The 17,756-nt window shown below is 42.5% G+C and overlaps 1 protein-coding gene across 1 annotated transcript in view; it reads left to right on the top strand.

Moving 5' to 3' along the window:
* The first annotated feature begins 1,596 nt into the window (after window positions 1-1,596).
* Window positions 1,597-17,756, top strand: part of LOC113168983 (reticulon-4 receptor-like 1) — a 67,001-nt gene continuing 50,841 nt past the window's right edge. Inside the window, exon 1 of the mRNA XM_026370090.1 lies at window positions 1,597-2,056. Coding sequence (XP_026225875.1) covers window positions 2,044-2,056 — 13 coding nt within the window. The 5' untranslated portion in view covers window positions 1,597-2,043. The remainder of the gene's footprint in view (window positions 2,057-17,756) is intronic.

Below are 17,756 nucleotides of genomic sequence, written 5' to 3'. Positions count from 1 at the left end.
GGATTTCCATCAAGTAAAAAGTAATGGTTTTTGAACAACAATGAAAGTCCACGGCACAGACGAATAAGCTAAAATCAGGATCTAGATTCACAGACGTTTCAGTGAGTAAATGCAATTCATTGTTGGTTTTAGTCTTTTTAAGGGATTTGCTGACAATAACACAAATATTGGAAATCACTAGCCATATCCTTTAAACACAATAAAACCACTCAACAACAGTGAAAAGAGAGAGAGAGCAGGCAGAAGACGGGCATCAACCGGACGACACAAAGACCTCGCGAGTTAGAGGAAGTGGGATGTGTCGGTTCTGCCGTAAAAATGAGACGACAGACAAACATCTTCTCCTCCACTGTAGCAAATCCGAAGTAAAAGAGAAATTTAAACGCCTCTTGTGACCAAATCGAAATACGATGGCTCATGGGAGAGAAAACCTCCCCAGAGACAGCTAAATATATCAGCACATGACACGACCAGCGGGGAAACCGTTTGAGAAACGAAGTGCTCGAATCAGCCTTCGCCTGTTTGTTTGCCTGTTTTCAAAACTCTCTGCAAGTTGTTCCCCCAACATACTGACAGCAGACGGCCTTCCAGGGAAACCCTCAGGTCTATAACTCTGAGGAGGAGACTGCCTCCCTCTCAAGTCTGTACAACAAACTAATAATCACCAAAAACACACAAACAAAAAAAACAAAACAAATGACTGTAATAATTCTAGATGCTCTACAGACCAGGGAAACCATCAGAACTCAGAACATGTTATTCATTTTGATAAATGCAGCAAGAGGCTGTACTGAAAACTGAACCAGTGACTTGAACACATCTTTAGCCAGTCTCCTGGAGTAGGAGCAGCAGTGCTGCCCATGACCAAATCCAGATGTTCAAAGAGGTCAACACCATAGATTAGTGAAGAAACAAGCCGGCTGCAGGACATAAAGTAGGTTTGCGAAAAACTTAAATGAATATGGACGTTTTCCACCTGCATGTGTACTAAACAACAAATGTGCATCATGTTTTCCACGTTTAACAGTAACAATAAACAGAATCAAGTTTTCTTTTTGACACCACAGCAGAACTTACTCAAAAACAAACATTTCTTAGCTACTCTCTCTTTGAGGAGCTAAATTTTTAGACTGATTTCTTAATATTTGTGCTTTTATCCGATTCCGAATCAGTGTAGTTGCAGAAAACTTTGTACAGCGTGCTTTGGCAGAACTGTACTTAATTTAATTATGGTTATGCCAGAGCAACTGAGAGACAAAGAGAGACAGGAAGAAGAAGAGGAGGAGGAGGAGTGGGAAAAAAAAACATATTGTTTGTGCAACATTCAGCCAAAAACCTGCAAAATGGTTGCAAAGAAATTGATTTGAGGCTGAGAGAGAGAGAGAGAGAGAGAGAGAGAGAGAGAGAGAGAGAGATGTACTGGCTTTCATCAGTCACATCTCGCTGTGGGAGGGGGACTGAAGAAGCTGCCTCGGAGCTCTCCGGTAACAGAGACAGTAGACGGCTCTGACTCACTGCTGATCCACACACAGGCGCATTTTTACCTGACCTGCAACCTGAGGGGTCGACGGGAGGACGGGGATGAAGACATGAAGGAACTTTCCTGCGGTTTGGGGCTGTTTTGACAGATTATTCCTCTCCCATTTGGACATGAAGTAAAGTCAGAGCGCATGTCGTTGGTTCTTAGACACCAGATGGCGGTGAGTTGAAATATCACTGAAACACATCTGAGCGTGTTGGGACGGGACGAGGTGTTTCCCCGCACCTCCTCTCCTGATCTACATGTATATCTAACAAAACGAGGAGGAGACAACTTCGTTTGTGCCAGTGTTGGATCTATTTTCATCATTAATCTTGTCCAACATCATCCGACCCTCTTCTCCTGCTCCAACCGTCTTCACGAGACAAAACAGCAGGCGCCGTGGAGACAAGACCACAGCTCGGTCAGAGGTACTAAAACAGGAGCAGCTCAGGATTTGGACCTTCGCAAGGATGCTACTCCAGCACAGACACCTCTAGACTGTCCGAACAGCCGCTGCCAACATGTTTAGGCGAGGTAAGAGAAAGAGGGATTCACTTGTGTTGTTGCTGGTGGCGTGGAGCGCCTGTGGCTGCGCTGTTACCGCTCCGTGGCTGTGAGTTGGTGCCATTTCTTGGAGTGCTTCTTTTCTTTTACTGTGTCTGGCTCAATCGAGCCTCCCTGTGCAGCCTCAACAACTCACCAGCCACCAGGTGGGAATTAAATATTTATCCACTTCATGTTAAAACAGTGAACCGCTGCCGCACTGCAGTTTGCACGACGCGCCTGCGGACGGCTGCATGGTGCTGTTGCTGCGGGCGCGACTGTGCGCATGAGAGAGGAGACTGTCAGGAGGTTGGAGAATTTAAAGAAAAACGAAAAAAAAGTTGAGATTGTTCATTTTGTACCAAAGTTTCCGTCACTTTGTGTGTTTGGGGTGTTTGGAGTTGATGGTCTGACAGGTGCGTGTTTACCGTCTGTGACAAGCGGCTGGTTTGTGGTGAGATGAGGGTATTAAGTTTTACCACACTGACCTTGCCTGTGCCGTGTTGACAGGGAAGCTACAATCCTCCTTTCTGTGCAGTCATGCATGCGCACACGAGCGCGCACCCGTGCGAAAGGAGGAGGACTAATGAGCATCGCTTTGGACGAATCCTTAAAATGCGTTCATCACCCCCATTGAAATGTGAAGACATACACATACAAGCTTAAAAAAGGAAGTACTTGTGGAGTAGTGAGTCACCCCCCCCCCCCTCCCTCCACAGGAAAAACAAACAAACAAACAAAACAGTGGGGTCTCAAGTGAAAAGCAGATTGTCAGGAGTGTGACGCACAGCTGACTGAACTTAATAGGAAAGCATCTTTTAATAGAGACACTGGAAGTCTGTCATTTGTCATCTGAGTGCAGCCCAACGCCAACATGCCCACATCCATGCACATCATTATCTATTAGCTCACTCGGTTTGGTCCAAGTCAGAGCATGAGCTGGGCGATCTCCTCATTAAGGATGGGATCTAATGGTCCTGACAGAGGTCTGATTAGTGTTGTCGTTGTGTGTGTGTGTGTGTGTGTGTGTGACAGAAAAAAAGAGAAACAGGGAGAGCTTGTTGGCAAGAGGGAGACAAGCTTTAATTTTAATCTTCCTGTAATTTCAGATGGATAGCACCCACCCACATAGGAGCACACACACACACACACACACACACACACACACACACACACACACACACACACACACACACACACACAGAGTGGTGACGGCTGATGCTTTGCTTTGTATCTCCTCCTACAAATATGTGGCTGTCACTAACAATAATAAAATTCAGAGTAATTGTGCAGTCTGAGCCTGAGGTACAGTTATCTGTGTCTGTCACCTTTACCCACTGTATCTCTCTGTGGTGGGATAAAAACAAGAGAGAGCGAGAGAGAGAGAGAGAGAGAGCGAGAGAGAGAGAGGAGAAGGAGGATAAGTGTTTTTGTGTAATGAAAACTCCCTCTCTCTTTCTCTCCTTGTCTGTCTCTCATTCTTTCTCTATCTCGCTGCTTGGCCAGTTCCTGCTGCCAGCGTCAGTCTGAGAGGAGAGAGGCCTGGCAGGCTGATTGGCTGCTAGCTGGCAGGGTTGGGTAGCTGCCGAAGCTTTGTTTCCCAGCTTGTTTGAAGCTGGATTTGTTTCCCTTACTTGACTTTGCCTCCAACTTCCCAGTCGTCTCTCCATTTATCTACAGTTTATTACAGTCACGTATACACTGACACTGTGGGGATCAAGGAAAGTATTCATGAAAATCTAAGTTATTTTATTTAAAGCAGACAACAACAAACGATTATGCTGTGTCACAGTCTGTAAGAGCACACTCAGACTTGCATTAGGATGATCTCCTTGTATGAAACGCATTTAAATAGACATGATATTTTATGAAGAATTAGTAAATGGCCCTGAAATATCATACGCTGCTGCAGCTCCATCACTCTACTATTAATCATCTACATAATTTCATGCCATTGTGACACAGTAATTCATTTGGAGACACTTGAGAGTATGTGTTAATCAGCAAACAGTAATCTACTAGAATTTTATGATTTATAAGAAATCACCCGCAATTCAAAATCTAAGATAAGCATTAGGGAACCGTTTTGAGACAATGTGTTGTAATGTATCTATGGCAGGTTTTTTTACAGTCACTGATATTTTAGCCTACGTTCTTTACATGTAAATGAATTGGCACCAACAAAAGTATGCCATATTAGTCCTTAGGAGTTCCTATTTGCAGTGAATTTGCAGACTGCAACGGTCACTGTCTCTGTCTGTCAAATGTGTTGTAAGACTTTCCAGAGGCTCCATAAACTGACGTCCGTTTTGGGTCAGTGCCCGCCCACTCAGGTTAGGTGTGAAGTCTCTATTGCCCAACGACAGCCTAACGTTAGGTGACCAATTACAGGAGAGTGGACTCAGGATGAGCGGTGCATGTTGTGCAAACATGGAAGATCACGAAGAGGAAATTCTGTTAGTCAGGGACGAGGCCCTAGTCTGCCCCCTCATGGCTAAACCTGCATAAAGTACGCATGGAAGTATGTGAACAAACACAGTGCTGCACATTGAAAACTGCAAATCTATGGTTGTGATGGTGTTTGCACATTGAGACACGTTAACTGTATATGTAAGACGACATCATATAAAGTTGAGTTTCCTGTTAGCAGGTTGATCAGACTGTTTGACCTTTTGGAGATGTGTGCAAACACAGTGCAGCAGCTACTTATTGAGCTGTGAACTTTTATCCGTATGACAATCTTCTTCCCTTGTTCTCATCACTACTACCATGTGATTTCATCCTCTAGCTTTTATTTTTAGTCCCTCCAATGAATGTCTGAGGTAGTCATAATACCTTCATCCATGATAATTACTGACTTAATCTCTGTACTGTAATTTCACTGATGAAAACCAATATGCGATGGTAAAACTGCAAATCACTGTTGGTTCAGACTATGGCCTCAAAGCTGCTCGAGGACCAGTGGCTTTCTCTGCGTCTCAGCGTGAATAAAGTCTGGCCTGATTATGAAACTTTTAATGTAATTTAGTTTTTGAGAGGTCTGTCCTTCAATCTAAACGTCTTTTAAATATTGTTTGTTCATGTAGAAATGTTAATATTCACAGATCCTAACTCAGTTGAAATTTGTCATCTCCATAGGGTGAATTTCCTGAAATATATTTTAAAGTCTTACTGAACATTGCCAGACACTGTATCTGATGGCACTTTGAAAAAGACGAAACCTTCCTCTTTTTCTCAGGTGACAGTTGAAATGACACAGGTGTTTCACCTGCAGGCCACTGTCAAGTCTACAGTCAAACAATTAGAAGCTGCCGTTACTCTTTTGTGCTGCTGTGTGTGTGTGTGTGTGTGTGTTTTCTAGCTATGATAGTCTTGGTGGATGATAATAACATATGGATTAGTGACAAAATGTTTATTCGGGTCGTGAAGCACCAAATGGTGGGGTAATTGACTGCTGAGATTGATCCAAATTTGCTCTTGCAGTACCGACATCCTGAGGCAGAGGACAGATTTCATAGATTAGACAAAGGGACACAATATAGGGAATGTGTTTTTTTCGCAGAGTCTGTGGATATATCATATCAGGGAGCTAAATCATCTTGAGATTAGATGACTGGAATGGAATTCATATGATAATCAATTACATCTCTAATGCAAGTCACAGCGGAGGAGAGGATGAAACGCATCACCACACACACCACCACACACAGCGAGTGTCTGTACGATGGCTGTGCATATCAATGACCTCTGCAACCGCTGCTCCTGCTAGATCTCAAGGTCACTCACAGGCTCCTTTCTTCTGCCGCTTTTGACTTTAGAGTAGCCTTTAGAGTAGCCTGCCGAATTCTATTTTGCCATTAGGTTGCACAGCGTTTTTCTGAAGTGTGTGCAGCATCTACAATCGATGCAGCATGTATAAATGCTCTAAAATAATTACAAAAACGGATTACTTACAGTCTTACAGTTCTGAGCTTCTAAACCGGTGAACTCCCACAAGCACAACGCAAAGAAAGTGGAACACTTAATGAGCACAGATTGTTTTGATGCTAAAAAGAACAAAGACCAAGTGCTACAAATTATGCTGTACAGAGCAGGAGATTGCTCTGTGATGCTTCAATCCAACTTTTCTTGAGAAATAATAATGTATCACATATTTATCTTTACATCAAAATGTTGTTTTGAACTTTCTTCAGGTCAGAGTGCAAGGTAGTAGTTCCAGTCACAGCAATAGAAACATTACACTGTTCAAACTAAAATAAAAGTGGTAAAAAGCATGAGGCCAGCATAGCGAAATAAGAAGCAGATATTGTTTCTGCCTCAATTCTCCCTAATTAGACTCATACTACTTGTTTAATTGCAGCTGCAGAAGTTGCTGCTGAAACGCGGCTCACCTTGAGAGCCAGCTGCACAAACAGCAGGAAGGTCCTGTGTGAATAGAATGCCCAATCAACTGAGACGTTTCTCCCGATCAGGAGCCCTGTGGAGGCCTCTGATTTTAGATTCACTCAGCAACAGCTTGAGCTAGTTGTGTGTGCATGTATATGTTTGTGTGCATGAGCGAGACAATGAGTCAGAGGGGAAGGTGCGATGCATGGGTGTGCCTGCATGCACGAGTGTGGGAAAAGGTTTTGGATGAATGGAATACGAATATGTGTGATCACATAGCAGGGGCACGGAGATCATGGGGATTTTTGGAGTGTGTATGCTTCATGAATCATGAGTGTAAATGTTAGAGCTGTACAGACAGAGGAGTTATATTGTATATTAATCACAGGCTGAAGCAGAAAGGGAGGTGTGAGACATGTACAGAAAGATGGACAGAGGAAACAAATGAGTGATTATTTGGAAACCGACATCACCTAGAGGTTAGGAAGAGAGGAAGCTTAGATAAAACTAAGCTGACAGCAGCTGATTGTGTGTGTGTACGTCTTTCAGGATGAATTTCCCTCTCTTGTCCAGGATCTTTGGTATTTTTTTTTTGTCTCCAGAGGGGAGACAGTTGGACAAGCCAATAACTTGGAGCAGCATCCTTGTTTGCCGACTGAACTAAATCACCCACTATTATTCACGTTAGTGCTGGCGTGTCTGAAACTATAAGCCATAAACTTAAAATGTAACGAGCAGGCATCCTCAAAATAGATGACGTTTGCTTTCTTTGTGAGAGAGAAAGAGAAATATCAATCTGATGTCAGTGCATTAAGTACAGAGCGAGATTAGCTTCGTTTAGCATCAAAGCTTGCAGCAAGGGGAGGCATCTAAATCGTACTTAAAAATGACTGGATGTGACTTATATGCTGCAGTACTGGTGGTCGCTAGTTTTTCATCTCTGTACAAGCACAAGGAAGGATCAGGATCACTGATCAGTCACAGCATTAACACTGCCTGGTGGTGTTCATGTTGTGGCTGATTGATGTAAACCTGCACATAATCGTCAACAAACCGACATTAGGCTTAAAGTCTCATATTTGTTCATTGTTGCTGAGGCAATAGTCAGGCAATAGTGGCTCCATTACCCATGAACACTCACAATGTAGCACATTTCAGAGCACAAAATGAATAAATAAATCCTTTGTGTCTAACTCCCATACATGATATATCTCTTCTATCCCCCTTCTGCCTTCAATTCTCCTCTCCTCCCATGTCTTCTTTCTGTAGCTGGTTCACTCTGTACCTGTTGAATAATTGATAGCTGTTTTGGTTTCCGATAAGGCGTTTGGGGTCCACAGCTCTCAGCAGTAAGGGCTTACAGCTTTCCTCACTGCAGATCACACGGCTCAGTCCATCCTTTCACTCCATCTCTCTTCACTCTGCCACCCTCCCCTCACCTCCTGCTTCTCCTGTTATTGTAGTATGTGACAGTCATATTGTCTTGAACATGTTTACGTCCGGTCTCTTTTTCCTGATTACAAACAGCTCTTCACACAAATAAACAAAGTTCTCCAGATATTACCATGGGACTTGCAGATACAGAAAAATAAGTAATAAATAAATTGGGTAAGGGATTTAACATGTAAGACACACAAATACATAATGTATGTGACATTCTGTTAGTCGAAGGAGTCTCAAATTATTCATCATACAAGTCTGTCTGTCTGTGACATTTCCATGTGATTTTGGTTCAACCAAATACATTCAAATATTAATTTCATTGCATTAAGTGACATTTTCAAATTAAATTAAACCAGACACACCTTAAGTTCTTCAGTCTCTGTAGCTGTTTCTTTGTCTTCATGGGATCCAATATAACCTGAACTTGACCTTTGAGGATCATAAAACTAAAGCTCGCCCTCATTGTTGTAGATTCCTGCTCAATATTCAATCGTTACTTTCTCACTAAAGGATTTCAAGTTTAAAAACCAGTGAGACTTAAACAAGTTGATAGCAAGAAGACTATTTCTGTAATCAGCTCACATTATATCAATATTTGGGCAGGAAACCATACCTTCACTACAATGGTTGCAGATGGAAAAAGGTCATTTTGCTGTGCAGATATTCATCCGCTTCTCCTGTTAAGGCTCGTGAGGGATGCTAAGGTCAGTCGCAGCTGTCATTAAGCGAGAGGCAGGGTACACCGTGGACAGGCCGCCTGTCTAATAATAGGCTGACACAAAGAGAAAGACAAACATTCACACTCACATCCACAGCTTTGGACAATTTAGTGTCACCAGTCAACCTAACTGCAGGTGGGGTTTAAACACAGGTCCTTCTTGCTGTGAGGTGACACCGCTGTGCCGCCTGTGCTGACATGCTTTTTGATCAATATTGTCCTTATTTTATGTTTAAAGTATCAAAACTGTCAAAATTCTGATCTCCAGACATGTTTTGTAGTTCACACATGCTGCACACAGACATTCAGCCTCTTATGATCCATTCATACTGGAGCAGTGTTTGTTAAAATATCAGTTTACATTTATATTTCTACCCCATGCAACAAATCTAAAACGGACCACTTGACCATCCCATATGCATTGGTGTATTAATATGCATGTACAGAATCTCCCTTTCAACCTCTCTTTTTTGATTCGTTCCCTTGGCTTGTGAGGCCCTCTGCTTTTCTCTGCATCTCTCTCCCCTTCGCTTTCAGCAGCCTCTGTGCTGTAAAGTGTTTAAAGCCTGTATTGGCTGTTACCCAGCATGTGGGGAATTGAAGGAGATGGGTTAAAGAGGGAGAAGGGTTCATCAAACCCAAGACAACAAGTCAATTCCTCCTGATTTACCACATCAATCCCCATCTGCCCCACACTGTCCCTGTGCACACCACCAACATTGTGTGTGTCTGCACATACATATCGCTCAAAAACACATGCAAACACACACACACACACACTGACTTACTCACAAACTCGCTTTTAAACATTCTCTCTCTCACACAGTACTGCAGTATAGACAGACAGGAGCGGCAGCAGTAGCAGGTCTTACATAACTACATCACTGCATTAACGAGCCCATCTGCCTCCGACTGGTGCTTACACTTACAGTTAGGGCTCTCTTAAAATGATACACTCTCAATACAAGTGCACAAAAATAAAAGACCACCTCAGCCGAGCAGACTGAACATGTGTGTGGCAAAGATTTTCTTAAAGAGAATCTTAGATTATTCGGTTACATGTCATGGTTTCGAGTTCCTGCAGCCCAGGGTTGACTTCTTGTTTTGTCAAACCACGTGGACACCTATTTTTTGTTGTATGACTAATTGATTAACTTTATTCAATCAATCATTTTTTGACACTTCATCAACTAAATTTTTAATCAATTATGTAACCAACAGACTTTGCAGTACAGGAAATAATGGTTTCTTGTGGTCCTATTTCTGTCCTGTGTGCCGTTTTTAGAAATCTGAATTGCACAGAAGGCTCTTTATTCCCAAAACACACAAACATTTGCCAGGACCCACCAGTGTGTTTAATGGAGTTCATCCTGAGCCATTTTTACTGATGCTAAATCCAAGTCCTGACTAAATTCCTAAATTAGCCCTAGAACAAATGGGAAGCCAAAAATGACTTCACATCCCAAAGCCCACACATAGGTGCAGCAGCTCACCACACACACACACACACACACACACACGCTGACGCATGAAATGGCTGAAATTAGACGCATCTCGTCTTTTTGTCGTTTGTGTTTGATGCGTGCTTCAGAGTGACACGAGGAAGTAAAGAAGGAGTGATGTGGGAGAACAGGAGATGAGGAACGTGTGAGAAAGTGTTGTTTGTCTGCTGCCACAGCCTGTTTGTGTCTTCAGTATGAGTCTCATTATAGCAGAGAGGTGCTCATGTGTGCGTCTGAGCACGGTGTGCATGCATGTGTAGTCATGTGTGTGTATGTGTCACACTCAGTCTTACATAACAATCAGAAGCTCAGCTGGGGACACTGTACACACGAATCCCAAGACACCCTCTTATTGGAATGGCTGTGGAGCTTTTCTGGAACACAACTAAAAAAAAAGACAAACTTTTACAGAGCTTGAAAAGTAATGAATGTGTACTCACTGTAATATTGAAGTAAATCAGCAACACTGCACCACTTCTATCACTTCACTGATGCTCTTTTTCCAGCGTGAGTGAGCCAGAACACTTCACACGGACTGTTACTGTGTTTTTTTGGTTTGTTTTCCTCATCGTCACAGTGAATTCAGGCCTGAAACAGATATTTTTCTAACCGGATTACAGTGTACTGCATATTGTATATTGTTGGCAGCATGATTAAAATGGAGAAACTAGTTAGGAACTCAATTATCAAGGGGATACAGTCAAAACACTGCTCTCATATTCTGCTCCTTGTTCAGCAAATTAATAGCAATGATTTGTGCATGTGGGGTCCCAGGATGCACATGTACTAATCTATAGTGAGGTTTTCGTTTATGTAGTGGGCTTTGATTTTATGCCAGTCATCATTCAGATGCTGGATTGTGGCTAGGAATGAAACATGCTGTACAGCATATTTGCTTTTGAATTATGGTGATGCTATTACAGGTTGGTGTCATAGGAATGCAGTATGTTGTTGATAGAGCGGGTTTAGGTGTGTGCTGCAGCCCCATGTATGTGCTGTTTGTGGGAGACTCGTCCCTGCAGCATATGTGTTGTAGGGTGTCAGCACAGTTAACATTGTGGGCAAGAGTCTGTTAGAGGATGATTATAACAACACAGAGACCAGTGTGTGCTTCTCAGACAGCTGAACTGACTGTTACAGCGGTGAGAGAGAGAGAAAGGGTGAAGACATCCACGGTGCACCCTCCGAACTCCTTCTCCTCCTTTAAACAATACTGCATTAATCTTCTTAAGCTGTCAACATGACCCGAAACTGATGATGCACAAGTGTGCAGAGAGGAGGAAAAACTCCTGCCAAGTAGACAACAGCTTGTGACTAATAGTGAGTTTAGCACAGCTTACCAAGCTCATAACTGAGTTGCAGCACCATCATCCTGGCACAGTTCTATTACTGCTTAGAGAAAGGTGCTTACTTCAGATGTTTTCGCTCACTCAGGAACCAATCCAACTCTCCACCTGGTGTGTGTGTATGACCTCCCTGTGAACCACAACAGAGAATACTGACATTTGAGACCACTCCTCCCCCACCAGATGTGCAATCTAACAGATGGCACCACTGGCTCATAAGTTAATGTCAACTCACCCACACAACAGGAGACTTTCATATGGTTATGCAGGTGTGAGCTGGTGGAAGGTGTGCATGCAGATGCTGTGTGGAGTAAATGCTGCAACACCATTCAGAAGTGTGAAACAGCAAGAAAAGAAAAATGAGAGGAGACGAGATGAATAGGAGCAGTCATGTGCTTCACAATATAAAACTTTTACATATTTTCTTGCACTCATTATTTAGTAATTCGCCGACCTTACAGATAATAGGCATCACAGATGCCTACCCTGTATTACAGTGAGTCCCAAAAAGCCTGTATGACCTGTGTTGTTGTTATGATTACTATAGTGCTACTGCCCCAATGAGGATCTGGCAGCTACACTGCAGCACAGCTGTCATGAAGATGGGCTGCCTGCCCAAATACACCAGCTGTGCCAGCCCAACCATCACTTAATCAACCTGGGAGGGAAGGTGGGAGGGAGGATAAGATGCAACACTAAAAAAAAAAAAAATAAAAGAGTGGTAAGACTGAAAATGTGGGTGTCAGAAAAAAACTGCAGAACGCAAAGAAGTGGTGAAAGAGGAATGGATGCACATTATTAGGCAGGAAGGGAGAGGTGATGGATTTGATTGGCAGGGAATGCAAAGGGGGAGAAATGGACATGGGAGAAAAACAGAGCTGTGGGACACAAGAAAAAGTAGAGCAAGAAGGGAACTGAAGAAAAGTCTAGACAGATGTGAGTGTTGGAAAAGAAGCAATGTCAGTGAGAATGATAGCATGAGGAGCAGGAATGTGAGAGAGTGATTTGTAGAAGGAGGCAGGCGGCTGAGGTGAAAGAAAACTGGCTACGCTGCAGAAGAATGAAAAGAATGGAGGGCATGGTGTGAACGAGATGGATATCGAAGGAGGAGAAGATGATGTCAAACATGTTTTAGGTCGATTTCTCAGCCGGCAAGATCGATACTGCTGCAATCAGTCTTGTAGCAGCAAGGGCAGCATGCAACCACACAAAATGCAGCACACTGTATTTAGCAGGCAGAAACATCTGACAGTCTTTGTGCACCTGCTCAGGTACAAATTCAGCCTTGAGGTCTGACAGCAGTTAACATCTGTTAATGAACCAAATGGCACAATAAACATTAAGCTGGGGATGAATCAGTTGACCTTTTAAAATAATACAAGCACCATTATCGTATATCCCTGTTTTCTCTCTCTGCTACCTACTGACCTACCTACTGTACATATCTATCATATTCCTCTAATACCTTTCTCTCTCTCTCTCTCCCGTCTCTCTGAATATGTGTGACTAACACCATGTCAGGCAGCAACTCTCAGAGCAAATCATCCATCCTCAGGGCAGATTTTTGCAGCACTGCTCAAAATTTAGGGCAACCAAGACGAGTACATTTGTCTATATTGAAAAAAACAGGTTGTGCTTTATCTTCACATTAACTGACAGTGACTATATGCTAAAGGGATACTGATACATGAATTTTAAACCTGGCTACTACCGTAAACATACTCTATTGCCAAGATAAATATGTCCTGTAAATTAAAGCGAGTCTTTTGTCTAATGTGATCAGTTAGGAGCCATTGATCCGAGCACCTGGAAAGCTTAAGGTTTGTATTGAACAGACTCAGCGACGTTCACCTTCATTGACTGTGAACTTGCAAAAACTAATTGATATGGACAACTCCCAGGAACTGCTGTTGTGCTGCAAAGTCTAGTTTAATTTATTTACATGGAGAGTTACCTGGGGCTACGTGGGCTGCAAGAAATAAATATTGATTCATGTGGGCAATAATGGGCATCAAAATAAAAGCAAAGCTATTTTTTGTGTCAGAAAATAAAAGCCTAATCAGTTTATATTCACCCCGCAGGGATGAAAAAGCAGGTTTATGAACATGAAGAACAAAACCTAAACAATGAAATCATACTGAATGGTAGATTTTGTGTGCAATCATAAATGTAAATAATAAAGTTTGAAATATGACATTAATACAGAGTGTCAGGGTTCCTGCCGTGCTCTCAGGATGTGTTTTGGTCTGCATTTCCCTCTGCCTGCTCCTACCTGCCCCGTCTCTTCCCATCTGTCTCCTCTGCTAGTCTGAGGGACCTTACACGCTCCATTCGGTAACAGATCAAGACAGCTACAGTACATCTTCTCCAAATGTCATTTCACAAGCCTTTCCCCAGACACATTCAGGGAAGAGGTTTTTCATGTCGTCACATGTGCATGTTTGCTGCTGGTTGCACAGCGTGTGGGAGGTGAATCTGCTTCTGAAGACATCACATTTTTGTCTGGTAATAACCAATTATGTCTCGTGTAGATGTCATCAGTGTGCTAAATATTACACGTGTCCGCGGCGAGAAGAGAGATGGCATGTGGGTGAAAGTATTGTGTTGTTAAAATGGTGGAGTCAGAGATGGAAGGACTTAATTCCTCCTTAATCACCCTGAGACGTCAGCAGAAAAGAGGGTAATAACATGTAATCCACTTGTTCAATCCCCTCCTGCTGCTACCAGTTGTTTGGATGCTTGTTTGGTGTTTTAATAATCACAAAGACACTGAGATAAATTTAATTAAAAGTGCTGTAATATAGATAGTAAACAGTTTTTTCTCCTTTAGCTACACTTTTAGCCACCACCACCTACATCCCAATTTCTCCTTACGACTACAGTCCCCCCATGTTAACCCAGGAACCCCCTGTGGTCCAGAGGAGACAGAGCACAGGCTTACTTTAAAGGGTTAGCACGGTAATACTTTCTGGAATCAGACTCAGTGAGCCAGGCCAGAGCAGAGTTAAGCTCTTGCTCTACTCACATCAAAGGGGACGGGCCATCCACAGCAATCTCCCAGAGAGAGCAAGAGAGAGAGAGAGAGGATGGAGGGAGGGTTGTCATATATTCCCTTTATCACTGTGAATTTTACGGTTAAGACCTGTGATTCTCAGGGGAATTTTATGGACTGACCAAAGATGGGCAGCTCCAATTCAAAAGTAGAGCTGTCTCATCACTTCTCAAGGTGTGTGTGTGGAAGTATTTGTGAGTTTGGCCCATTTGTGCCAGCCTTACCTTCCTTTACCTGAAAGGCATATTTTATCATCCTGACAGCTTATTGTTTATCAATCCTGCTCTGTACGAGCTGATTCATGCCTTCCACTCACACCTGCATTTTTAATTGAATGCTTCTCCACTGGGACAGAGGACAAAAAAAAAGTCAATCAAGCCACTATTTGAATTTTCGGTTTTCTATGTGAAGCAATTTATGATTTATAAATTATTATTTTTTGGAGCACCTGTAACATTTCAGTGTCTATGAGTTTGTGATGGATGGATTATCAGGTTGGGTACTCTCAGATATGTTACTCCAGGATGACGTAGACGTCGTTATACATAAATGTAGGAGTAAACACACCATTTACACTGCTTCAACGAAACATGTTCTCTAGGGATTATTCACATTCTGTTTTAATTATGAGATGGACTCATTACATGATAAGCCTCTTATCTGACTGTGAGCATCAGTTTATTTCTAAATGAGCCACTGATATCCAAAGCACAGGCACACATGTCGGTGTCCACAGAGATCTGTGTGTACTCTCAGACACACGCCACACATGCTACAGCACTTAATGCTCAGTTTATGGAGCGTTAAACTGTTAAATAATAGGCAAGGACATTTTGTTCTGAACTTTAACTCGTTGTTGCTCGTTTATTCATGAACATCTGATGTTAGAGGTAAACCCAACATTAGAGAGTAAGATCTCAGGTGGTTTGGCACATTTTGAGGTTCAGCTTTATTATGGTAACACATCAACACCTTTTTCTATGAACACATGTTCATGTGCCAACAATTATACAGACATGGTTTTATAGATTGTAAAAAGACAGCCCCACTTTAGCCTGCAGTTAATGAATGATTAATTATCGATTGATCTCCTAGTAATTTGATCAATTATTCGATTAGTTGTTTGGTATATGACATTCATTTATGGGCTAATCTTGTAAGAATATAGTTTATTCATTAATTCTTCTGCACCAATATCCGTTTTATGTGATTTTACTAATGCTTTCTCTTGCTCCTTGTGGGCAGAGTGACTGATGTACAACTAACAACTTAAAGAAATGTGCATTAAGGAGAAGAGGTTCAATAACAGGTCACTGTCTCACTATAGAGTTTGCGATTTTCATCATTTTTGACAATAAACACAGTGTAATAAGTACATGTGTTGTGTAGTTGTCTTTTGATTCCTTGTACACCGAGTGATGCAGAAAAAGAAGCTTAGTCTACCGTAGTGCTAATTCCTAAGTACGCAGTGTAAGAGCATCATCATAGTAAATATTACATGTACTGAAGCACTCTCAGGGAAGTGCAGTTCAGTGTGCTGGTTTCTATTATAGAACAGGCTGGACCCAAAAAAGTACTGCATTATTTTTAGTCTTTCAAACTCCACTGCAGATACCGTGTCTGTCTCAATCTGTCTGAGACACACGACATGAGTACTGGCTATACTGGATGAAGTTCATTCTACTGACGATGTTTATTGACTGTGTCACCGCGGTATCTCGGACAAATCAATCAATTCTCCTTCATCTACGAGGAAGCTAGAGAGACACAAAGCCTGTCTACGGAGTGGCGTTATGCATTATGGACAGACCAATTAAGAAAAGCAGACAGAGCTCCAGATGGATATGAGACAGTGAGGCAAAAGACTGAAATATGTGCAGATGACTATGCTAAGTCAGACTGATGGTGTTGAACAAAGCAGAGACGGAAAAAAGAATGATTTGAATAGATGAAAAAGAAAGCCACTCATCAAATTAACAGAAAGAGGTTGATGCAAATGAACAAGTCAAGAGTGTAGTGGAGCAGAGAGTGAATTTTTGCAAAGCTCTGTCCAATGACTATCTCTCTTTCAGCAGGAAGGAAGGCAGTGTAGTGAAGGCGTTGCTGCTGTTTAAGAATATATAAGCACAACTGTCGCCTACAGGTAAAGCAGAACGATTACAGCCTAAGTCTGTAATATCTGCTGCTTTTGGGTTGAGAAGTGCAGACAACTGGAGAGAGAGGTTTGGTGCAGGGCAGGGGTCCGCTACACGCTATGATGGTGTCCATCCTATCTGTGTGACCTCTACTTGTGATGTGTATCAGTGTCCCACTTTACAGAGGCTTTAATCCCATAGGCACATTCACGCGTATGTCCCCAGAGAGAGGGGGGGGGGGCGGGGGCGGAGGAGAGCAGGACACAGAGAGCGACGAAGAGGGACAGAGTGAAACGTGTAAAACTCCGACAGATGGGATGGAGATTTTGCACCAAAGCCACAAGTGTCTGCAACACCGCTCTGACAACTGATCAGGAATGAGCGCGCACTCGTGCGTCTGGCACGTGGATGTATGTACGTGTGTTGGCGTGTGAAAGCGGAGGTTTGGCCTCATTAGTAGCATGTTTGGATTGGACAGGACGATGCTACCATAAGAAGGAGGATCAAGAGGGAGCAAAGAGGAAGCTTGAAGTACAGCGGGGATTGAAGTCAGACTGAAGGCTAGTTTCTGCAAAGACTGCAAGAGAAGGACATCAAAGCAATGTAAGAAAAGTTAATGGGCTCACTCATATGCGCAGAGCCTTTGCTGAACAAATGTGCAAAAGCAATAGGGATCCAGAGGAAATTATTTCCAGTATTAGTCATAATTACGTTTCCTATTATACATACATTTTCAAGACCACAGATAATTTCGCTTCATTACTCTTTACCCAGGACACAAAAGGTAAAAATGACGATTTCACCATCTTTAAAACTTGACCAACTCGCCATGTAAACCAACAGTACATTAAATGGCATCAGGTTTAGAGATATGATGAGTCCAACATGTCAAGATTTTATCCTCTTAAACTGTGTTACCTGGCGGGGCAACACAGGACGGAGCAGTGCTCCTCCAAAGGTTCGGAATATGATGAACAAGTGCTGATGATTCAGTCAGTAACATAACACAATTCAAAGTACAAAGCATTCTCATTACACGTAAGGGATTTTTATGGAAATTAAAAGTGCTGAAGGATTGTTACAAACTTCTTTTTAGTGCCCTTTACTTT

The sequence above is a fragment of the Anabas testudineus genome, chromosome 14 (assembly GCF_900324465.2).
Source record: "Anabas testudineus chromosome 14, fAnaTes1.2, whole genome shotgun sequence".
NCBI lineage: Eukaryota > Metazoa > Chordata > Actinopteri > Anabantiformes > Anabantidae > Anabas > Anabas testudineus.
Note: the sequence above shows the minus strand (reverse complement) of the source record. Positions and strands in the feature narration are given on the sequence as shown.